This window comes from Bufo bufo, chromosome 4 (genome assembly GCF_905171765.1).
Source record: "Bufo bufo chromosome 4, aBufBuf1.1, whole genome shotgun sequence".
In the NCBI taxonomy this organism is placed as follows: domain Eukaryota; kingdom Metazoa; phylum Chordata; class Amphibia; order Anura; family Bufonidae; genus Bufo; species Bufo bufo.
The window spans coordinates 81,331,720-81,357,730 of record NC_053392.1 but is presented as its reverse complement, the minus strand read 5'-3'; the positions used below and the strand labels follow the sequence as shown (position 1 = coordinate 81,357,730).

The 26,011-nt window shown below is 43.7% G+C and overlaps 1 protein-coding gene across 2 annotated transcripts; it reads right to left on the bottom strand.

The window, feature by feature from the left end:
- Positions 1-4,669: 4,669 nt before the first annotated feature.
- Positions 4,670-25,567, bottom strand: TP53I3 (tumor protein p53 inducible protein 3). 2 transcript variants are annotated; one of them, XM_040427439.1, is made up of 7 exons: positions 25,485-25,567; positions 20,585-20,727; positions 17,540-17,807; positions 17,244-17,456; positions 11,887-12,083; positions 11,330-11,547; positions 4,670-4,961 (listed from the first exon to the last, which is right to left on the bottom strand). In XM_040427439.1, exons 1-6 carry the CDS (start codon positions 25,534-25,536, stop codon positions 11,365-11,367), a joined length of 1,056 nt encoding a protein of 351 aa, XP_040283373.1. In that variant the 5' UTR covers positions 25,537-25,567; the 3' UTR covers positions 4,670-4,961; positions 11,330-11,364. The 2 variants fall into 2 exon arrangements, with proteins under 2 accessions (XP_040283373.1, XP_040283372.1); XM_040427438.1 differs by lacking the exon at positions 4,670-4,961 and having other exon boundaries at positions 10,972-11,547.
- Between the last annotated feature and the right edge of the window lie 444 nt (positions 25,568-26,011).

Sequence of the window (26,011 nt, the reverse complement as noted above, 5' to 3'; positions counted from 1 at the left end):
GAAAATGCATCTCTGCAGGGAGCTCCTGGTGCCAACCTAGTAATTCAGCCTCAGGAACTGTTGTAACTGTTCAAGAACTGAGCCTCCATTTATTATACTCTCTTATATAGCGCTGACATATTCCGCTGCACTTTACAGACATTATCATCACTCTGTCCCCAATGGGACTCACAATATAAGTACTCTATTTACCCGTGGATGATATTTGCACTGAATAGCTCAGTAAAAACTGTGGGGAAGATTTTTCAAAACTGGTGTAAAGTAGAACTGGCTACATTGCCTATAGCAACTAGGGTTGCCAACCTGCCGGTATCTCACCAGAAAGGCCAGTATTTTAGTGGCCCTGTCAATGCCTGTAATTTTTTTCTACCAGCAATGTTAATTACTGGTAATTTCCTAACAGGACTGCTACTAATGAGCGCTACGATTGCGGAGCGCTCATTAGTGCAGCCTTTACCTCCCCCTCTTCCCCCCCATGTTAAAAAAATTAAAAATCACTCACCTCCTCGATTTGCTCGCGCCGCTGACTTGAGGACAGGATCTGTGAGACGTCATCACGCTGGAGCGCAGGTCCTGTCCTGAGCGTCCAGTCAGCAGGGGGCGATCACAGCGGCGAATGGAGGAGGTGAGTGATTTTTTTTGTTTTGTTGCAGAAACAGAGAAGGGGGCACTAATGGGGGCATTATTCCAACTGGGGGGTCACTAATGGGGGGCATTATTCAAACTGTGGGCACTAATGAGAGCATTATTCTAACTGGGGGCACTAATGGAGGGCATTATTCTAACTGGGGGCACAAATGGGAGCATTATTCTAACTGGGGGCACTAATGGGGGAATTATTCTAACTGGGGGCACTAATGTGGGGCATTATTCTTCCTGGGGGGCACTAATGGGGGGTGATTATTCTTCCTGGGTCGGCACTAATGGGGTCATATTCTTCCTGGGGGCACTAATTGGGGCATTATTCTTCCTGGGGGGCACTAATGGGGGTATTATTCTTCCTGGGGGGCACAAATAGGGGCATTATTCTTCCTGTGGGGCATTAATGGGGGCATTATTCTTACTGGGGGGCACTAATGGGGGCATTATATTTACTGGGAGGCACTAATGGGCCCATTACTCTTACTGGGGGGCTCTAATGGGGGCATTCATTCTGGGGTGCGCTGATGAGGGCATAACTATTACAGGAGGGCACTAATGGGGGCATTAATATTACTGGGAGGCACTAATGTGAACAGTATTAATTCTAGGGGGCGCCAATGGGGGCTTTACTATTACTGGGGGCACTAATGGGGCATTACTATTACTGGGGGCACTAATGGAGGCATTATTAATTCTGGGCGGCACTAATGGGGGCATTCATATTATTGGGAGCCCCTGCTTATAATTTTTTAAGATTCTCTACGTACTGGTACAGTGCCAAGTGATTCGCGCAAGGCAAACGTGGTGCCCATATTCAAAAAAGGACCTAGGTCCTCCACAGGTAATTATAGACCTATAGGCTTGGAAAGTATATTTGTATTGGACTAAAAAAACTGGCTGAAGGACCGTGTCCAGAGAGTTGTGGTTAATGATTCCTATTCAGAATGGTCCGGGGTTATAAGTGGTGTACCCCAAGTTCAGTGCTGGGTCCTTTATTATTTTATTTATTTATTAATGATATTGAGGAGGGAATTAATAGCACCATTTCTATATTTGCAGATGACACTAAGCTGTGTGGTACTGTGCAGTCTATGGAAGATGTCCATAAACTACAAGCTGACTTGAACACTCTGAGTGATTGGGCATCAACTTGGCAAATGAGGTTCAATGTGGATAAATGTAAAGTTCTGCATCTTGGTAGTAATAATCTCTGTGCTTCATATGTCCGAGGTGATGTAGCACTGGGAGGGTCACTTAATATGTCCTAGGTGATGTAACACGGGGAGATTCACTTATGGAGAAGGATTTGGGTGTCCTTGTAGATCGTAGATTAAATAACAGCATACAATGTCAATCAGCTGCTTCTAAGGCCACCAGGATATTGTCATGCATTAAACGAGGCATGGACTCGTGGGGCAGGGATGTAATATTGCCACTTTACAAAGCGTTGGTGCGGCCTTTTTTGAACCGTATCATCAACTATATGATAGCAACTTAACCGCCTGTGTTAAGCCACAGTCACAAAAACCTTTTGGGTGTGGCTTAACTTGGCCAGTATTTTTTGTTGGGAAAGGTGGCAACCCTAATAGCAACCAATCAAATTCCACCTTTCATTTTGGACAGCTCCTTAGGAAAATGAAAGGTGAAATCTGATTGGTTGCTATGAGTTTTTCTTATTTGATAAATCCCTGATTTCCACTGTTTAGACCTTTTCTGCGTGTCACCTTACAGCCACCTTTCATCAGGCAGGAGACCCTGACCGGAGTGTGTCCCAGGGGGAATATTACCATTGGGTGCGACCCCTCCTCAGTCCATGGGAGCACAGAACTGTGGAAGGCTTGTTTCTTGTTAAAGGGGTTATCCCATGACTAATGTAAAAAATGAAAATCATACATCATATAGAACATGACAATCTCTTTCTAACAAAGCTAGAACCAGCCCTGTACCTCACATAGGTCCCGAGATCTCCCCATCTCCCTATAATGACCCCCCAATGCCCGGGCACCTCATATAGATTATACTTATCCCGCTCCCCGGCACCCACATCGCTCCTGATCCCAGCACGGCCACCACTGCATCTCCCCGTCGTGCGACGGGTGATGCTGAGGAGGCTCGTCCCTGTCGCGGCCTACTATTGGCTGCTCCCCCCATCGCCAAATGTTTTGATCCGCGCGATGGGGAGATGCAGTGGCCGCCATGCAGGGTAAGTATAATCTATATGAGGTGCCCGGGCATTAGGGGGGTCATTATGGGTGTTGGATAACCCCTTTACCCTAAGTTCATACTTGCGCGTTTTACAGCGCGTTCGAACGCGCTGTAAAACGCATAACCGATGCAAACCAATGCTTCCCTATGGGACTGGTTCACATTTTCGCGTTTTACAGCGCGTTCGAACGCGCTGAAAAACGCCCGACACATAAACAAGTTCTTGAGCTTCTTTGGGGCGTTTTGTCGCGCGTTTGCGGCCATAGGACACTGCTGTCAATCACACAAACGCGCGTAATACGCGCGTTGACTATGGACAAAAACGCGCATATCAAATACGCTCAGGTCTGAACCCAGTGTTAAGGTACCTTCACAGGCAGCAGATTTTGTGGCAGAAAATTCTGCGACTGAAAACCAGTTCCATTCACCTCAATGGAGCTTACAGAAATCCATGCGCTTGCTGCCTCATTCAAATGAATGGAACTGATTTTCAGTCGTGGAACCTTCTGCCGCCTGTGAAGACACACTTATATCAGCTCTACAGGCTAACCACAGCCACCTTTCAAAACTGGAGCGAGTAGGGGAAAAATGCAACGAGGAAATTTCATCGCACTCTGCATTCCAGCATTCTGGCGTCAAAAAGTCACAAAGTAGGACTTTATGTCTTTTGGGGCTTATTTGTGCAAAAATGTACAACTTCTAGTGATCTGAAGCCGCTCTGGCTACTTTTGAATAATGGCTGTGGTTAATGAGGGGAATGCCAGATTTAGGCTACTTTCACACTTGCGTCAGATTACTCCGGCAGGCAGTTCCGTCGCTGGCAATCCGGACGCAAACGGATGCATTTGTCAGACGGATCTGGATGCGGATCCGTCTGATAAATGCATTGAAATACCGGATCCGTCTCTCCGGTGTCATCCGGAAAAACGGATCCGGTATTTACTTTGTTCACAGATTTAAAGGTCTCCGCATGCGCGGACTGGAAGAACGGATCCGGGAATGCGGCAATTTTAATGCCGGATCTGGCAATAATACATTTTAATGGAAATTAAAGCTGGATCCGGCGTGTGTTCAAGATTTTTGGCCGGAGAGAAAAATGCAGCATGCTGCGGTTTTTTTGTCCGGCCAAAAACGTAAGAGGGACTGAACTGATGCATCCTGAACGGATTGCTCTCCATTCAGAATGCATTAGGATAAAACTGATCAGTTTGTTTCCGGTATTGAGCCCCTAGGACGGAACTCAATATCGGAAAAGAAAAACGCTAGTGTGAAAGTACCCTAAAGCAATTAAAAAGTAGCACAAATGTGGCAAGTCCACCCCAGCAGAGAAGGTGGCATAAAAACAGGAGCAACGTCTCTGTACGTATGCGCTAAACGTCTCAACGTGCAGCGTTGGATAAAGATGGCAGAAATAACGGCAATGAAAAATCCTGGAAAATGGACTTTAAAAAAATTCACATCATGATAAATTCCCTTCAAATTTTTGCATAGAAAAGTCGAAAAAGTCACAAAGTCACTTTTGTTTGATACTTTTAATATTATTATACTGATACTTTATTATTATAGCAATAGTATAACGTACAGTATAAAAAATAATAAAAATGGCAGCATTATTCCCCTAATCCCTGCAAAATGAAATACAAGCAAGTTAGAGGATTTTCTAAAGCAAAGTTGATTTGCACAAAATATTGTAATAAAATCTTCTCTATTGACGGTCACTTCTTCTCATTACATAGATATTGGATTGTTCATTAAGATTACTTTCTTAGGCTTATTTCACACGAGTGAGATTTCTGTCCGGATCCGTTTTTGCAACAGACAGCAACCGGACTGAACCCGGACCCATTCATTTCAATGGCTGTATAAAAATGAGCATTGTTTTTTATGGTCCATCTGTCTGCTCAGGAAAAATCACAGCATGTTTTCTTCATCCGTTTTTCATGCAGGCTGGTACATTTGAGTCAATGGGTCAGTGAAAAAAAAAAAAACTGACATCACACGCGTGGCATCTGGATGTAATACATTTTTCACTGATGGTTGCTAGGAGATGCAGTGTGTTATTATTCAGGTTTTTTTTCACACATGTGAAAAACGGATGTAAAATGGATGCAATCCTGACAAAAAAAAATAAAAAATGAAAAAAACTGAACCAAAACCACTGACCAGACCTTGAGAAATTCCGTATCACTCATGTGAAATCGTCCTTAGGCCTCTTTCACACGGGCGTTGCAGGAAAAGGTGCGGGTGCGTTGCGGGAACATGCGCGATTTTTCCGCGCGAGTGCAAAACATTGTAATGCGTTTTGCACGCGCGTGAGAATAATCGGCATGTTTGGTACCCAAACCCGAACTTCTTCACAGAAGTTCGGGCTTGGGATCAGTGTTCTGTAGATTGTATTATTTTCCCTTATAACATGGTTATCATTTTAGTAATGTAATTTGATTTTCTTTAGGACGTTAGAAGGTTTAGAATTTTAGAAGCAATTTTAGAAATTTTTAAGAAAATTTACAAAATCAATTTTTTTAAGAAACAGTTCAGTAGTTCTGAAGTCATTTTGAGGAGCTCACATAATAGAAACCACCCGTAAATATCCCATTTTAGAAACTACACCCCTAAAACTATTCAAAACTGGTTTTAGAAATGTTGTTAACTCTTTAAGTATTCCATAGGCATGAAAGCAAAATAGAGGTGAAATTTCAAAATTTCATTTTTTGTTGCAGATTTTCCATGTTAATAATTTTTTCCCTGTAACACATCAAAGGTTAACAACAAAACAAACCTCAATATTTATTACCCTGATTCTGAGGTTTAGAGAAACACCCCATATGTAGTCGTATATTGCTGTATGGGTACACGGCAGGGCTCAGAAGGCAAGGAGCGCCATATGGTTTTTGGAGGGCAGATTTTGCTGGAATGGTCCTAGGGCGCTATGTTGCATTTGAAGAGGCCCTGAGGTACCCCTACAGTGAAAACCCCAAAAAAGTGACCACATTTTGTAAACTACATGACCCAAGGAATTTTTAAGGGGTGTAGCGAGCACTTTGACCCAACAGGCGTTTCTTAGAATTTATAACCCTTGGCTTTTTTTTACAAGAAAATGGTGCTTTAGGCCCAAACTATCTTTTTCACAAAAGATAACAGGAGAATATCCCCCCACAATTTGCTACCCATTTTCTTCTGAATATAGTAACACCCCAATTGTGGTCGTAAACTGTTATTTGGGGATACTCCAGGGCTCAAAAGGGAAGGAGCGGCATCTGGATTTTTTAACATGGAATTTTCTGTCATGGATTTTAAGAGCGCTAACTTTTTTATTTTTTTGTTGACTGAGCTGCGTGAGGGCTTATTTTTTGTGGGACAAGCTGTAGATGTTTTTGGCACCATTTTGGGGTACATATGGCTTTCTGGTAGCTTTTTATCAAATTTTTTGGGAGGTGAACTCACAAAAAAAAGGTGTATGGTGTCATTTTTCTATATTTTTTACCATTCACTTGATGACTTTTGGGCTACATACGACTTTTTGTTTAACTGATATTATGTTTTTTGGGAGGTGAGGCGACTAAAAAAAGCTGTTTTGGTGAAAGTTTATTAGTTTTTTTACACCGCTCACTTGATGGGCTAGATCATGCAATATTTTTGTAGAGCCAGTTTTCACGGATGCGGCAATATCAAATATGTCTATTTTTTTAATTTTTTTACATTTTACACAATAAGAGCATTTTTAGAAAAACAAAAAAATTTTGTGTTGCAATTTTCTAAGAGCCATATTTTTTTTTCTGGCTTTGGTTTTGTGTGGGGAGTCATTTTTTGCGGGATGAGATGAGGTTTTTATTGCTACCATTTTGGGGTACATATGACTTTTTGATCGATTAACATTATGTTTTTTGGTTGGTGAGGTAACTAAAAAATTTGTTTTGGCTAATGTGTATTTATTTTTTTACTGCGTTCACATTATGGGGCAGATCATGTGATAATTTTATAGAGCCAGCCGTCACAGACACGGCAATACCAAATATGTCTATTTTATTTTTTTTCTTCCATTTTTAACGTTTTTTTAAATGACTTAATTGGGGAATTTTTTTTACATATTTTTTTTACATATTTTTTTATAAAACACTTTATTATTTTTAATTTTTAATTTTATACTTTGTGTCTAAGGTCATACAAGACCTCTGGGGGACATTTAACTTCACTTTTTTTTTTTTTCACTATTGATATCTCCTGTAACTGGGGCTGACATAGTAGCCCCAGTTACAGGGGAAATACACCACCCAGAGAGGCTGTACAGCCCTAAACAGCGCTGTACAGCCTTAGTGCAGGGCTGATGGAGGTCTGTAGAAGACCCGACAGCTCCTGCACGCCCCTGGCACTGGCGATCACATGACCGCCGGGCAGGGATAGGAAGCAGCAGATCGCTTCCTGATCTGTATACACAGTGCTCGTTCAGCGCTGTGTATACAGCGATCTAGAAGGCAGGGACACCTGGGAACTGTCCCTGCCTTCTCTCTGGGGTGCCCTGCTATCACTGACAGCGGGCCCCCAGCACAGCGCTGCCATCTCTATAAAGACGTTTCCGATCAGACATAAACACGAACACCAGGGGACGTTTATAGTCAATGGGCGGTCGGGAAGTGGTTAAGGAAGGGTTAAGAATGGGAAGGGAAGTACATGACGGAAAGGAAATGGAAGGAATCCATTTAGTATTTGGGACTTGGTGGAATATACTGTAATAGTAGTTGGGCGGTCAAGACTAAAACACCGTGTCAGGTTGGATTGTAAGCAGGAAGGCAAGGAAAGGAAAGGGAAAGAAAGGGAGGGAAATGAAAAGAAAGTGAAAGGAAAAAAGGAAAATGAAAGAAGGAAAGGACAATGCAGAGATCTCTCCCATCATCTATTTATCCCCAGGACTGTGACTGTGACGAGGGAACATCCTCTGCGTCTGGAGGAAAGAAGGTTTGTACACAAACATAGAAGAGGATTCTTTGCGGTAAGAGCAGTGAGACTATGGAACTCTCTGCCTGAGGAGGTGGTGATGGTGAGTACAATAAAGGAATTCAAGAGGGGCCTGGATGTATTTCTGGAGTGTAATAATATTATAGGCTATAGCTACTAGAGAGGGGTCGTTGATCCAGGGAGTTAGTCTGATTGCCTGAATGGAGTCGGGAAGGAATTTTTTTCCCGTCTATCTCATGAGGGTTTTTTGCCTTCCTCTGGATCAACTTGCAGGATATCAGGCTGAACTGGATGGACAGAGGGCTTTTTTTCAGCCTTACAAACTATGTAAGGAAAGGAAAGGGGAGGGAAGGAAGTATCCATTTTGTAATTGGAACTTGGTGGAATTCACAAATAATCAATGTCATGAATCAAACATTGTCTCAGGTTGGATGGACCAGGCTGGGATGTATAGTATAGGAAGATAGTTATAGGTGATGCAAAGGTAGTCGTCAAGCCTGGGCGCTGGTGCCTGTGGGAGACCCAAAGTGCCAGTACCCAAAGAAAACACCAGTAATATAAAAAGCACATGGTCGGTGGTCCCTGTTAAAGATTTTCCACCAGGAACCTAAGCTATGCCCCTGGGTTTACTAAGTCTTTTGTGCTGTACACATAGAGGTCCTGTCCACAAAATGTCTGCTAATGGATGGTCATGTGATCAGGCAAATCACCTCCATGTGATATCTCCTCCATTCAAACACACTGTAGGTGTATTAAATACCCAACAGAACGAGTGCAGATGGCAGGTGTAGTGTATCTGAATGGAGGAGACATCACATGGAGGTGATTTGTCTGATCACATGACCCTCCATCAGCAGCCATTTTATGGACAGGACCTCTATGTGTACAGCACAAAATACTCTATAAACAAGTGGGCATAGCTTATAAAATAGAGAAAATGATGCAGAATTTCAACAAGGGCTATATCAGTAATTGCAATATAATCCTCTTACAAACACATTGGTCAGCAGTAACCCGAAAGTGGCCAACCCTTTATGGCAAGCATATCAAACTCAAAGGCTAACATGGGCCAAAAAAACTAAATTTAAGTTTATGTGGGCCGCATCAAAAAAAAAAAAAAATCGTACATTTTCATAGAACAACATTGTTGTTTCATGACTGCTGACCCCCAACATCCCGTTGCCTAATAACGGGGGATCTGTGGATGGCACTGTTATGGGGGACCTGTGGATGGCACTGTTATGGGGGATCTGTGGATGGCACTGTTATGGGGGATCTGTGGATGGCGCTGTTATGGGGGATCTGTGGATGGTGCTGTTATGGGGGATCTGTGGATGGCACTGTTATGGGGATCTGTGGATGGTACTGCTATGGGGTGGGATATCTGTGGATGGCACTGTTATGGGGTGGGGGGATCTGTGGATGGCATTGTTATGGGGTGGGGGATCTGTGGATGGTGCTGTTATGGGGGATCTGTGGATGGTGCTGTTATGGGGGATCTGTGGATGGCACTGTTATGGGGATCTGTGGATGGCACTGTTATGGGGTGGGATATCTGTGGATGGCACTGTTATGGGGGATCTGTGGATGGCACTGTTATGGGGATCTGTGGATGGTACTGCTATGGGGTGGGATATCTGTGGATGGCACTGTTATGGGGTGGGGGGATCTGTGGATGGCATTGTTATGGGGTGGGGGATCTGTGGATGGTGCTGTTATGGGGGATCTGTGGATGGCATTGTTATGAGGTGGGGGATCTGTGGATGGAACTGTTATGGGGGGGATCTGTGGATGACACTGCTATATGTCATCCACAGATCCCCCTCATAACAGTGTCCCCCAATACACCGGCCCTCTTCTCACCGAAGTATTTATAAACGTGAATCCTTATCCTGTTATTAAGTTGAACTAACGCTGCGCTCTCCCATGTTCCCATGTTCCCCTGTATCCCCACAGCACTTACGAAGTCGAACACGCTTCAATAGCAGGCAGAGCGGACGGCACCAGTAACGTCACTCACTGACGTCGCGCGTCTGCTCCGCCTGCTTCATTCATAAAGTGGGCGGAGCAGGCGCCAGTGAGTGACGTTACTGCTGCCGTCCGCTCTGCCTGCTATTGAAGCTTAAGTAAGTGCTATGGGGATACAGGGGAACATGGGAACATGGGAGAGGGCAGCGTTAGTTCAACTTAATAACAGGATAAGGATTCACGTTTATAAATACTTTGGTGAGCGGCGGGGCCCGGTGTAAGAGTACAGTGACTGCACCGGGCCCCGCCCCTAGTTACGGACTCCAGCCCCTCCTCTCTCCCGGCTCATACATAGCAGTCTGCGATGCTGCATCTTTGCCGGGCCGCAAAGATATTCATTGCGGGCCGCATGTTTGACACCCATGCTTTATGGTGACAGTAATGTAATGTAAGGCTTGATTGTGTAGGAGGCAGTTCTGAGACGGGTTTAACCTGATATATACAGGGGTAGTCATAGTTTCTCCTTTTTGGACTCCTCTTTGTTAATGAAGACAATTGGGAAAACCATTGGTGTCCATTAAAATAAAAGACAGCCATCTAATGCACTTTTGGCTCTTCTGGTCAATGGAGGAACCATAGGTTGAAAAGGCATTGTCCAAAATCGGATAACCCTTTTAGAGAGAGGTGGGACTCCACATGTCTGTTTTACCACCTGCACACTAAAATAATAACAAATCTTGAGCACCTTTTTTTAGAATTTGGCTTTGTGCTGTTCCTCTATTTTTCCTCCTGAAAATGTATGAATCCTGTACATATTTATCCCCAGGACTGTGACGAGGGGACATCCTCTGCGTCTGGAGGAAAGAAGGTTTGTACACAAACATAGAAGAGGATTCTTTACGGTAAGAGCGGTGAGACTATGGAACTCTCTGCCTGAGGAGGTGGTGATGGTGAGTACAATAAAGGAATTCAAGAGGGGCCTGGACGTATTTCTGGAGGGTAATAATATTACAGGCTATAGCTACTAGAGAGGGGTCGTTGATCCAGGGAGTTATTCTGATTGCCTGATTGGAGTCGGGAAGGAATTTTTTATTCCCGTAAAGTGAGGAAAATTGGCTTCTACCTCACAGTTTTTTTTTTTGCCTTCCTCTGGATCAACTTGCAGGATGACAGCCGAACTGGATGGACAAAGGTCTTCTTTCGGCCTTATGTACTATGTTACTATGTTACTACAGCATGACACTGTCAGTAATGATTAATGACAATGTCATGGTGTAGGGACACACCTCACTGACAAGGATAACAATAGCACCCAGTTGTCAATTCATCCTTACATTTCCAGGAGGAATAACAGTGGCACAATGCATTGTTCTAAGAAAAGATGCTCCAGAATAATTATTTCATAGAAGAATACAGGAGAGGCGACAGGTCCTATTTGGGCTACATTGGAGGTGACTAGCGAGCTCCTCTGACTGATGTTCATGTCACTTACAGGTCATCAAATAGCCAAAAAGGATAACATGATCTACCATGCATATGAGTGTAGAGGAACATAACTGACCCATGACTTCAGAGGCATCTCTTGCTCTTCCAGTGTTACACTGGGATTTGAAGGACAATTTTGCCTGTGTTCTTGTTTTCTTCCATGCGCTGGTGGGCATCAGCGATCTTCTGCAGGGGGTACACACTGTCCACTATCGGCCGTAGGTGGATGGGACACCCAGGGGCAAAGTAAGGCAGAGCCTGCTCTGTAAACGCCTTCACCAGCTCTGCTTTATACTGTGAAGACACAAACAATGGTTAGCACATGCATCAAATCTTCTGTTACTGTACCAGAGAAAGAAACGTTGCAATATGACCGCAATGTGTGAATGTGCCCTTAAAGGAAGCAAATCCACAAGTATCCTGGATTCTGCATGACCGCACAGCTCATTCCCCCATCCCGAAAGGCACAGTGACCCCATGAGGAACTACGCCAATTAGATCCCCTATGGTTAGAGTGGTATACAACATGCACTTTGTATGGCCGGGCTAATGTCTGAAATTGGCATATAGTTGGGTGTCCTGTGGAAGCTTTCCAAAGCACCTAGGACACACAAAAAATCCCTGTTCACTCACCTTACCAGAGCGGGATCTCAATAGACTGCCAATAAGGTTTCCTCTCTTCCATAGCAACTTTGACAGCAAGTCTCCATTAATCTCACCAGAGCCCATCAGCCCATAGACCACCCAGCGGCCATCAGTGTTAAGACATTCCAAGTTCTTCTCCCAGTGCGTGGCACCCACACAGTCCAAAATTATATCTGCACCAACATCTGATGAGGATAAAGCAAGATATGGAAAGCACATATAATAAACACAGTGTAAACTATTCCATTACTGCGGAATAACTGAGGGATTTCTTGGCAGGGAATGTCCGTCAACATTTTATTCTTTATTTCTAACATTTCATTGATACAGATCTAGGTTGTCCCACAATCATCACCTGCCACCTATCCATAGGCCAGGTGATAAATGGCTGATGGCTGGGGAGGGTCACATTGCTGGAAACCCCACTGATCATAGGAACAGAGGTCTGATGTTAAATGTAGTAGTGGATGTGCATGTGCGCTACCAGTCCATTCAATCTATGGGACTGACAGCGATCAAAGAGCAGAGAGCTGTACTTGATCTCCGCCCAGGCTTGGACTGGCCCACAGGGATACAGGGTAATCCCCCGGTGAGCCCCTGAGCAAAGTGGGCCCCTAGTCTCCCACCCCCTGCACAAGTGGCAAATAGCACATTAGACTTACTGCACTACATACATATATTCAATTTACAGCACCTCAACCAGCTTTATATGTTCATATAAAAAACATTTTTTAGCATATAAAAAAACATGTTAGATTATTTATTATATTTGAATGTATCCGTACGGTGGGCCCTAGGTACCCCAGTCCAACACTGTCTCCGCCAGTCGCTTGGAAACTGAATGGAGGAAGTGCGTATGTGCAGGTGATCAGAAAAACCGCTTCCGTTATTATAATACAACCGGCTGCATCCGTTCTGAATGGATCTGGTTGTATTATCTCACTTGAACAAGACGGATCCGGCACTAAAACCACTGTAAGTCAATGGGTGCCGGATCAGTGTTCTTTCATGTCCGAAAAAAAAGGTTCCGGCACCATTGACTTACATTGTGTTTCATGCCGGATCCGTCTTGATCAGTATCCCATGACGCGCACAAAAATGCTGCTTTGTGTCCGTCATGGAATCTGTTGTGCCTTTTCATAGGTATATAACATTTATATCTAAATATCCTAATTATAGTGGATTTGATATATAGTTGTGTTATATTCACCATTGTGTATGTGTTTTAGAGTAGGCCGAAAGAGGTTCATGGAAAGGACACAGTTCATATATTATTTTTTTTTGTAGATGTACCAGTCTAAGAAGAGTTATTCTTGTCTCCTTACAGATTTATGACTGTGATAAGGACAGACACATCTGGTACTAATTATTCCTATGGTTTAATGTCTATTGATGAAGCTGAAAATCTGTGATGTATATGTATAATGAATATTACGTTTTAGTATAAGATAATCAAAAGGACATATGTATCATTTTATATTATTGGATATTATGAAAGACGTCAATGCATCTGTTATCTCACATATTTCTAAGGCTACTTTCACACTTGCGTTGTTCTTTTCCGGCACTGAGTTCCGTCACAGGGGCTCTATACCGGAAAAGAACTGATCAGTTTTATCCCCATGCATTCTGAATGGAGAGTAATCCGTTCAGTTTGCATCAGGATGTCTTCAGTTCAGTCGTTTTGACTGATCAGGCAAAAGAGAAAACCGCAGCATGCTACGGTTTTCTCTCCGGCGAAAAAAACTGAAGACTTGCCTAAACGCCGGATCCGGCATTTTTTCCCATAAGAATGAATTAGCGCCGGATCAGGCATTCAGAATACCGGAATGCCGGATCCGTCGTTCCGGCATGCGCATGCGCAGATCGGTAAAAATGTGAAAAAATGTACAAGACGGATAAGTCGGTCCGCATGACAAGCGGAGAGACGGATCCGTCCTTGCAATGCATTTGTGAGACGGATCCGCACCCGGATCCGTCTCACAAATGCTTTCAGTCAGCGGCAGATCGGCGGATCCGGCGGGCAGTTCCGACGACGGAACTGCCCGCCGGATCACACTGCCGCAAGTGTGAAAGTAGCCTTACTAGGAACGCATATACTCCTAAAGCATGGTGACAAATATTTTAAGTGTAAAATTTTGTTAGTGAGATAGTGTTATTTTAACTAACAATCAACCAACCAACCGTTGGTGTAACAAAGGAGACACAATTGTCTGTGAGAATACAAGGTCCATTATATCCTTATCAGTACATACATTTGAGAGTATGGGAAAAGCCTAAATGGTCCCACAAAGTCTATGCCTTAATTGGTTTATGTGTCAAAAATAATCTCTTAGCTCTGACTTAGGATTCCATATAATATGTGTATAGAATGTAAGAGAAATCAGACCTGGACAGTTAACCCTTAATAGTGATGATGCTAGTAGCTTATGCAATAGTGCCACCTAGGTATGAATAGGTAACATTGCACCAACAGCTGAAATGCCTTCTGGGTGATACAGTCATTATCATATGTACATGCCTAACCAACCATGATTGGAAAACTCCAAGTTAGGAAGGTGTATCTAACTGATAATTTTGTGATCAAAAACCACACACAGCAACAGGTAAGAGAACAACAGGGAGCAACAGAAGACACAGAAACACAGAGAAACAAAGAAAGAAAGGAGAGACCCCAGGAAAAAAAATCCCAAAGATCAGAACAGACTTAGAGCTGACTTCCCTTAGACCCTGCATATCAACTGCACTTATGGATAACGTATCACTTTATTATGTGTAGTATTGATTGAATTAATTAGCTTGATATTTAGAAAAATCCTTGCTTTATTGCGGATGTGTAATGTTAGATGTACTACATCAATATTATGAATGTTCAGTAAAGATGCATATTACTGAATAAGAGATCTAATATTGATATCAGAGGGAATCTCTGATTGGAATATTCATTCCATAGTCATATCAGGCTTGATAATTCATAACGTGTGTAGCAATACTACCCGATATCCGAGATTAGTCATAGTTTGAGCAGAGCAAGGGTTCGTATCTGTACGAATCATTGTTCAGTTTACTGCATATTATCTGATAATATCTCATAATTGTGGTCGAGACAGCTTGTATATCATTTTTATGTTTTAAGAAGTGATATGGAACGCTGGTATTCTGTTAGTGCCATCTAGTGGCAAATTTTGGGTACTGCATATCACTGTGTGTTATTGCATATTATTGAGTTTTTCTACTGGATAAGTTTTGATTGTATTCTGAATTATTGTATAATCAGTTATATTTTTGCAAAGACGCTTGTACCATATTTGACTGATTGCACAATATAATTAAATTAACGACGATCTCTTTTTGAGGTGTTTTATATGTCCACCTCTAGGATCAATTCCCTTTGAAATTTTTCCTTTGATCTTATCGTTTATATAAAGCATTTGCTTTATATCCACGACAGATCGCAACCGAACAGAACGGAATGTATTCTGGTGCACTACGTTCAGTTTTGTCCCCATTGACAATGAATGGGGACAAAACTGAAGCGTTTTCCTCCGCTATTGAGATCCTATGACGGATCTCAATACCAGAAGGGAAAAACGCTGATGTGAAAGTAGCCGTACTTACACTTCCAGGACAATCCTTTTAAAGGGAACCTGTCATCTGTTTCATGCGGCCTGATCCACGGGAAGGTGATGGCTGGGAACTTGGGAGGAGGGTCATGAAAACAGGGGTGGAGGGTCCCGGAAATGCGAAGAGATTAACAGCATGAGAAGGCGAAGTCTGGCACAGAAAAGCCTGGACACGGGGAGGCGAGTCCACTGTGTGTCTTCTATATGCCCTACTAGGCTTGATTGACAGATCCCCTAAGGGCCCTATTACACCTACAGATTCTGCAGGCGATTGTTGAGAGAAAAGCGTTCCTTCCCGGCAATCGCCTGATCGTCAGCGGCAGAGACCGCTGCTATTACATGCAGAAATCTCCTCCTCAGTATGGAGATGAACGATCACTTGTCACTAATGCCATCACTTGTCCCCCGACTGAATCATTGTTTGCCGGGAGCAGAGAGCTGATTACACGGCACAATCTGGCACCGGGAAATGATTATTTTTTTAAACATATTGAAAGACTCCGATTACCTGATAAACAAACTCGTTTATCGGATAATCGGCGGTAGTATTACACTGCCAGATCGTCGCTAACGAGCGTTCATACGAACACTTGATAGCGATGATCTGTAGATGTAACAGGACCTGCTCCATAAGGAGTTACAGAAATAGATGAGGAAATATAATTCCAAAAAATTTAACTATAATAATAATAATAATCATCATACATTATTTTATTTTGTTAATATTTGATAATAAGAAATCTTAAAAAAAAATAATAATAATAAAAAAAAATGTCCGCAGGTGGGGTATACAGTTTTTTTCTACAAATTCTTGAGTATGATCTTGGCCAGTTGCGTAAAAGCTGCCATGTTTCCACTCAGATCTCCCTCCTGTGCCAGATCACTAAGCCAAGCTCAAACATGGCTTAGTGCATATTTACTAATGTACGAAAAACCGCCACTCCCTGCACTTATCACAATACACTACGGCCCCGGCCTGACTACCCAGGTTTGTTCACCTCACTGGCATCCAAAACAAACAAATCAGAAAAATGATAGTAATACACAAGTGACAACTTGGAAGGCACCAGACATTCTCAAAAGGAACATGACAAATGTCCACCAGTTACCGGAAGAATAATGTGTGAACGCAGCGCGCTGCACGTACTGCCATGGTACATTTACCTTGATTTTTTTAAGGGTATGCATACTTTGGCAACCACAGCATCTAAAAAAAGAAATTAAGCTACTCTGACAATAGACTTGATTAAAATCTATAATTACCGTATGTGTCTGCAGCTCTTATGAAAATCTACATGTCTCCATGGTTACAGACTACTAATCAACCCAGTGTAGTCTGATTCTGCAGTCCACCGCATAGGAAAATATGGCGGATTTATTACAAAAACAGCACCACACCTGTCCACAGGTTGCAGCTCAGCCGCATTCTCCTCAATGTAATTAAATAAAGCTTATTAATCATGTTCCGCTGTCTTGCGAGAAACTTCTGGGTTTTATTTCTTACCATTCTCAAGATCCTTGCTTGCTGTCATGCTATCTGCCTCAGAATGTAAGCAATATTACTTCTGTTTACTGACAGCAAGCAGACACTTCAAGTAAATGAAATACAAAAAATTTAAGAAAATTGCAAAATTTTTCATTATGTAACGGAAGACGCTGCTAGTATATGAGACATGTACTGGGTTATGCCACCCCATAAAAATCCACGTAGAATGCACTTACTGTTTGTGGCCTCAAGAAATTTTTTCCCAAAATCCTCAACTTTGTAGTTGAAACCGGCTGCAGCTCCAAGCTTCTTGGCAATTTCAATTTTGTCAGCTGAACCCGCTGTTACTATGGGCACTGCTCCAGCCAAGCGGCATAGCTGGATGGCGGCCGTGCCAACACCACTAGCTCCGGCGTGTATCAGTACTGTCTCCCCCTTCTGAACTTTACCTGTGAAGAACCGACAACATAAAGTACTGGAACCAGTGATAACACTGAGCAATAAGTAACTGGGTTCAGTAGGAAAAACTCACCTACAAGGTGCAGGAGCTGGAAGGCAGTGAGCCAGGCTTCAGGAATGGCAGCGGCATCAGTGTAACTCATGCCTTGGGGGATTGGTATGAGCTGGTAAGTGGGCACTGCTATGTACTGAGCATTACCCCCTCCAGCGAGAAGTGCCATCACACGATCTCCAATCTTCCAATGTCCATCGACGCCTGGACCAAGTGCTGCCACTGTCCCTGCAGCTTCCAGACCCAGAATCTGACTGGCACCAGGAGGTGGCGGGTACTTTCCTCTTCTCTGCAAAACCAATAAAATATCACAAATCACTCTGGTTGAGAGCACATTACTGATAAGATGGATGCACAATGTAATTTCTAGTTTTAGTGATCATCTCTGTAATGCTCCACCATGCACCAGGAATGAAACAATGTATGAGTCCTGCTGGAGGGTCCTTGCAACAATAGATATACCTGTATGGGTAAGAGCTAGGCAATAACCCACATGGCCGATACTACAGCTCTGGTGACATATGTGACACAGCTCTTCTAGACTTCTGAACGGCAACTGCACCTGATGTAAGAGTACATCCCCTACTATGTCATCCCTTTATAACTAGGCTAGTGTGCCTTTCAGAAAGCCAAGTGACATTCTCTTTAACAGGTGGGCATATACAAAATCATCTGTAAGGGAGAGGTTCCAAAGTCTACCATCATGTACATGGGATGGGCTCCAAGGTCTACCATCATGTACATGGGAGAGGCTTCAAGGTCTACCATCATGTACATGGGAGAGTCTCCTAGTTCTACCATCATGTAAATGGACAGGCTCCAAGGTCTACCATCATGTACACGGGAGAGGCTTTAAGGTCTACCATCATGTACATCGAAGAGGCTCCAAGGTCTACCATCATGTACAGTACAGACCAAAAGTTTGGACACACCTTCTCATTCAAAGAGTTTTCTTTATTTTCATGACTATGAAAATTGTAGATTCACACTGAAGGCATCAAAACTATGAATTAACACATGTGGAATTATATGCATAACAAACAAGTGTGAAACAACTGAAAATATGTCATATTCTAGGTTCTTCAAAGTAGCCACCTTTTGCTTTGATTACTGCTTTGCACACTCTTGGCGTTCTCTTGATGAGCTTCAAGAGGTAGTCCCCTGAAATGGTTTTCACTTCACAGGTGTGCCCTGTCAGGTTTAATAAGTGGGATTTCTTGCCTTATAAATGGGGTTGGGACCATCAGTTGCATTGAGGAGAAGTCAGGTGGATACACAGCTGATAGTCCTACTGAATAGACTGTTAGAATTTGTATTATGGCAAGAAAAAAGCAGCTAAGTAAAGAAAAACGAGTGGCCATCATTACTTTAAGAAATGAAGGTCAGTCAGTCAGCCGAAAAATTGGGAAAACTTTGAAAGTAAGGGCTATTTGACCATGAAGGAGAGTGATGGGGTGCTGCGCCAGATGACCTGGCCTCCACAGTCACCGGACCTGAACCCAATCGAGATGGTTTGGGGTGAGCTGGACCGCAGAGTGAAGGCAAAAGGGCCAACAAGTGCTAAGCATCTCTGGGAACTCCTTCAAGACTGTTGGAAGACCATTTCAGGGGACTACCTCTTGAAGCTCATCAAGAGAATGCCAAGAGTGTGCAAAGCAGTAATCAAAGCAAAAGGTGGCTACTTTGAAGAACCTAGAATATGACATATTTTCAGTTGTTTCACACTTGTTTGTTATGTATAGAATTCCACATGTGTTAATTCATAGTTTTGATGCGTTCATAGTCATGAAAATAAAGAAAACTCTTTGAATGAGAAGGTGTGTGCAAACATTTGGTCTGTACTGTACATGGCAGAGGCTCCAAGGTCTACCATCATGTAAATGGACAGGCTCCAAGTTCTAGCATCCTGTAAATGGACAGACTCCAAGGTCTACCATCATGTACACGGGAAAGGCTCCAAGGTCTACCATCATGTATATGGGAAAGGCTCCAAGGTCTACCATCATGTACATGGGAGAGGCTTCCAAGATCTACCATCATGTACATAGGAGAGGATCCAAGGTCTACCATCATTTACATAAAGAGGCTCCAAGTTTTACCATCATGTACATGGGAGACACTTTAACTCCAAGTGCACACAGTGGTTTACTGCATCTAACGTATATAAGAAAATCCCCTGGTAGATACGATAAATATATCCACAGGCCCTCATTCACTACACAGCGAACAAAAGGGTGTCTTCTTGGCCTCCCTCAGGCTGGTAAATGTCAGCATACTGTTTTCTCAACTGTATAGAAAATTGCAACAGTCTGTACTTTCTTATACAGAAGGCCACTTGCATGCCGTGAGCACATACCTCCATCAGAAGCCATGAAGGTTCTGTGCATACTGCACAAACTCTGCTATCGTAAACTGTTCAGTTACTTATGTGTTACCATTCAACTAATGTCCTACTGACAGGTTATACATTTACTGATTGCTGCGAGTGTGAAAGTAGCCTAACAAAGTACACCCGGCACAGAACAGCCTGCCGAGGTTCTCTGGATCCGGTTTAGACGCATAATGTACCGTATCCCCGCCAGATCCCATTATAATCAATAGGGTCCGGCTGTGTGCGAACAGCCTGCCGGATGGTTAGAAGAACTAATGGGCACCATTACAATAAAAATTGTCCATACAAAACATACTGTCCTGCTCCCCACCGCTCAGTTTGGGTTAGGATAGGTCATCAGTATTAGGCCTCATGCACACGGCCGTATCCAGTTTTCCACAAATCGGGGATCACCACAACATGGATTCCGGCCATATGCATCCTGCACTTTCTCTTCCGCATGTCCCGCAGAAGGTTTGAAATGCCTATTCAGACAAGAATAGGACATGTTCTATCTTTTTTGCAGGACCGCAGAATGGACGTGCGGCTGCAGACAGTACACCGTGTGCTGTCTGCATCTTTTGCGGCCCCATTGAAATAAATGGGTCCGCATCCGATATGCAAAAATTGCGGATCGGATGTGGATCGAAACTGCGTCTTAAACACTCCGATAGCCCCTTTAAAGTACAACGTACCTGTAATAAATCTGCTCGGTTCAGGGCACTTGCATGGACCTCTACCAGGACCTCTCCTTCTTTTGGGACAGGTCGGGGGACTTCTTTAATGTATAGATTTTCTGGCCCTCCAGGGGTATCAAAGAATGCTGCCAACATTTTCCCTGCAAAGCAAAATTATGAGCTGCTATGAACTACAAGTCCCATTATCCTTACAAGCTAGTCCCCAACCCCTGAGAATGCCGTGAAAATGTAAGTAATCATGTTAGTTACATCCACTTTATGGACTGCAGGGTAAAAAAATTGTTAAAAGTCATATGCCCCCCACCCCGTATAAACGGCAAGACATTGAATAAACAGATATATCAGTCCCTCTGGTGAGACCTCCCATGTGCACGTGCTATCAATAGGGAGTCACAGTCTGAAATCTCAGCTGGCTTCTTATCTCCCTAAGGATTGGACATGTTGAAATCCAACATGCCTGACCCTTCCTTTTCCCTGACTTCTGCGGTCAGGAGAGAGTTGAAACATCCCCATACACATCAGATGGCTCATCTTACGGCTGCCATTGCATGAGCTGAACAGAAAAATGAAAAAATTTGGGGGGGAAATTTTGCAAAACTGGTATAAAGGAAGATGCCTGTGAAGGTTCTCATTTATCCAGGTCATGGTATATCTGTAAAGAATAAATCAAGGCAACTGGACTTACTGTAGATTTCTTGAAAACGTTTCACTCGTTCTTCCAAAGCTCGTTTTTCAAGAAATCTACAGTAAGTCCAGTTGCCTTGATTTATTCTTTACAGATATATGGTATAAAGGAAAACTAGCTTAGTTGTACATGTCAACCAATCAGATTTCACCTTTCATTTTCCAAAGGAGCTGTCGAAAATGAAAGGTGGAATCTGATTGGTTGCTATGGACAACCAGGCCAGTTTTCCTTTATACCAGTTTTGATAAATCCCCCCCTGTGTCTTGTTACAAGAAAAATACAGAGATTTGGTACTTTCCTGCCAAAACCACTGCACTTGGAGGGTCCAGTGATATCACGTGAACATGCAATCATTTTCTTTACAGCTCAACAACCCCATATATGTAGAAGCATATCATCATATTTAAAGGGGTATTCCGATCTGAGACAATGGGGGCACATCACTTACATCGAGAATGGAGCAGGGAAGGTGGTGGCTGGAAAACCCCAAGCGTTCTCCCCATAGTAGTGAATGGGCCTGGGCCCGACGGAAATATGGACTACTTTGGGCCCTCCACTACTTTGCGTTCTCGTTGTAGGTGCGGGTCCCAGAGGTGAGACCCGCACCTAACAGACAAGGGGGCATATACTAGCGATATGCCCCTATTGTCTGAGATGGGAAAACCCCTTTAAAGGGGTTTGCCAGTTTTTCTATACAGAGTCATTGGGGCAAATGTACTAATGTGGCTGCGTCTAGACCTTGTTGTAAAATGTGCCAAAATTTGGCCATTTTTTTTTTGCCTATAAAGAAGGTCGTTTATCATGCCATTTGCACCAGAATCTCGGTGGGGGGGGGGGGGGGGGGGGATTGTGTTTTTTTATTTTATTTTTGCTTTTTTTACCCCTCTGTCAACACTTTTGAAAAGTGGGTGGTAAAGTTGGCGTGTTAGATGCACTCACGATTTATTAATTGCAACTTTTTGCAAGACTGGTGCAATCTTACTCCAGTAGGAGGGCGGTGTACAAAAATTAGAGTAGTAGCACTTAGCATAAAAAAAAACGTTATGTTTATCACGACCCTCCGGTTCAAGAAAGAAAAAATCACAATAACTGGGGAACAACCAGAAAACTTACCTGGTGCTCCTCTTCTGTCATCCAAGATGGCTGCACTGCTCCTCAGACTACCTGATGCACACTATGTAACGATACACTTCCTTCTTGTCCAGCCCTGCTCTTGGATTTACCAACACTGGTCACATGGCAGCAGGAAGTGTGGCACAAATGACTAAGCCCTCATGATAAATTACCTCCATTATCGCATCTAGTTTTAGATCTATTTATAATGTAAACGCTCCAAAAAATAATCTGTTTTGGGTTTACAGCTTTACTTGCTTAAAGAGGTTCTCTATTTTCAGAATAATTTTTTTTATCTGTCCACAGTACCTGAAACACTGCATATTATATTAATTATATTTACCATATACACCTGTTTTTTATGTCAGCACTTTCCTTCCCCTGTTCTCAGCATCACCGCATGCTGGCAGGATGTTTACATACAGAACTTCCTGTTTTTATCAGCTTCCTGTTGGGATTTCCAACCAATCCCAGCATGCTTTGCTCTGTATTGTTTCTCAGGGATTGCTCCTCTTGCCACACTGTTCTCTTTTCAGTAGCCACGCCCCCTACACTCCCTCTCTGTGTAAGTTAGACATGTAAACCTCCTGCCACACTCTTCTCTCTGCAGTAGCCACACCCCCTACACTCCCTCTCTGTGTAAGTTAGACATGTAAACCTCCTGCCAAACTGTTCTCTCTGCAGTAGCCACGCCCCCTACATTCCCTCTCTGTGTAAGTTAGACATGTAAACCTCCTGCCACACTGTTCTCTCTGCAGTAGCCACGCCCCCTACACTCCCTCTCTGTGTAAGTTAGACATGTAAACCTCCTGCCACACTGTTCTCTCTGCAGTAGCCACACCCCCTACACTCCCTCTCTGTGTAAGTTAGACATGTAAACCTCCTGCCACACTGTTCTCTCTGCAGTAGCCACGCCCCCTACACTCCCTCTCTGTGTAAGTTAGACATGTAAACCTCCTGCCACACTGTTCTCTCTGCAGTAGCCACACCCCCTACACTCCCTCTCTGTGTAAGTTAGACATGTAAACCTCCTGCCACACTGTTCTCTCTGCAGTAGCCACGCCCCCTACACTCACTCTCTGTGTAAGTTAGACATGTAAACCTCCTGCCACACTGTTCTCTCTGCAGTAGCCACGCCCCCTACACTCCCTCTCTGTGTAAGTTAGACATGTAAACCTCCTGCCACACTGTTCTCTCTGCAGTAGCCACGCCCCCTACACTCCCTCTCTGTGTAAGTTAGACATGTAAACCTCCTGCCACACTGTTCTCTCTGCAGTAGCCACGCCCCCTACACTCACTCTCTGTGTAAGTTAGACATGTAAACCTCCTGCCACACTGTTCTCTCTGCAGTAGCCACGCCCCCTACACTCCCTCTCTGTGTAAGTTAGACATGTAAACCTCCTGCCACACTGTTCTCTCTGCAGTAGCCACGCCCCCTACACTCACTCTCTGTGTAAGTTAGACATGTAAACCTCCTGCCACACTGTTCTCTCTGCAGTAGCCACGCCCCCTACACTCCCTCTCTGTGTAAGTTAGACATGTAAACCTCCTGCCACACTGTTCTCTCTGCAGTAGCCACGCCCCCTACACTCCCTCTCTGTGTAAGTTAGACATGTAAACCTCCTGCCACACTGTTCTCTCTGCAGTAGCCATGCCCCCTACACTCCCTCTCGGTGTACACATCCTGCCAGGATTCAGTGATGCCTAGAACAGGGGAAGGAAAGTGCTGCCATGAAAAACAGGTGTATAGGGCAAAAATATGTACTCTGGGCAAATAAAAAAAAGTCATAATGAAAACGGAGAACCCCTTTAAGATGCGAGACTGAAATTGGTGCAAAACTCTGGTGCCAAGTTAACCAATAGTTGGTGTAAACTTTGACAAGAGTCTGGCCATATACCAAGTTTATCATACAACGTGAGCCACCATGATAAATTAGTTGCATCATTAGGGTATGACCACACGGCGTGGTTATGTAGCGGCTGCGCAGCGTTCAAACTCCACGTGGCTCAGCAAGCTCTAATTACACTAATTAGGACCACACTGTTTCGTTCAGGTATGCCCAACCTGCAGCCCTCCAGCTATAGTAAATCTACAACTCCCACCATGCCCTGCTGTAGGCTGTCCGTGCATGCTGGGAGTTGTAGTTTTGCAACAGCTGAAAGGCTGCAGGTTGGGCATCCCTGGTTTAGTTGGCCTATACCAGGGATCAGCATCCTGGCACGCCAACTGTTCTAAAACTACAACTCCCAGAATCCTCCTTTCACTTCTGTGAGAGTTACAAGAACAGCCAAGTAAGTTTGGATGCTGGGAGTTTTAGTTCTACAGCAGCTGAATTCCCGAAGGTTGCTGATCCCTGGTCTATAGTGTTAAAGGCGTGGCAGCACCCACAATACAAACCAACTAAACCGCCCAATCCTAATTAGAGCTTGCTGTGGCTTGTGCAGCCCTGTCGCAACCGCCATATGATTGCGCAATGTGACCGTACATTTAGACTGCTTGTTTACACTGTCTACATATTACACAGGATAGTAAATCTGACCCCTGCAGTAAGAACTGTTCCGCAACCTTCTAGTATACTTATTTAATCCCTCACATGCTTGCTGTCAGTGAATGAAATGATTCTTGTTCCCAGTAAGAGCCTGAAAAGGATGCTTCCCATTCACAGACTGCAAGCAGAGCGTGTAATATCTGAGAATTTGCTACAGTTGTATCCAGTCTAGGCAATCAACTGTGAGCAAAATGTGACCGCAGCACCAATCTGCCTCCTGACCTGACGGTTTGTTACAATGTATCAGTGCAGGTAAAAATGTATCAACGTAGAGTCTAGAGAGGATTGCCTGTACTAGATACAAAGACTCTGCTGTGAAATATTAGGTCTATTCCTGTTCCCATTCATAGTGAATGTTCATATTCACTGACAGCAAGCATAACTCTTGGCAGTAATGACTTAAACCCTTATAGAAAGTTTCAGAAGGTTTCCTTACACGATGACTGAGCTTCAGTCACATAAAAAGGAAAGTCACTTAATACATTCACTTTGCATAAAAGCATATTCCCCCTGCAAGTCCCTTCAGTAACGAGTCAGTAGCTGCACTCACCCTCCATGCTGCCAGTCTGTCCCTTGACGAGTCCAACCAGGGTCATTAACATGTAGAATGTTCCACTCTGCGGTACAGGGGGAGTTTTAATTTAAGCATTTATTACTCAAATTAAGCAGGGTGCACGCAACAAAAATTCCTACTTGGTCACATTAAATTCAGTTTATGCACAATGTACTTCTCAGGGCTGAGCGTGTGTTACCTCCCTTTTAGAGTGCAGTGGTTTGTTCCAAACTTTGGGTCCTGTAGCTGCCTCATGCTGACTCAAGATATTTCATGCACGCCCCCTGGTGGTGGGTCCTGCTGACTGTACTGTAGGCGTTGTTCTTGGTCCTGCTCCAGATGCTCACACACTGTAGTTAGTAGCAGACATTACACATGAGGCTGCTCCCAGAACTACAACTAACCTGTTGCAATAACAAAAATGGAAAACAGCGACTCCACCTCTCGACCGAATGGATCAGGGTGCACACCTCTCGGTCCACCCAGACCGTCTGGACAATCCATGGGGTTTAGCACTATACTCT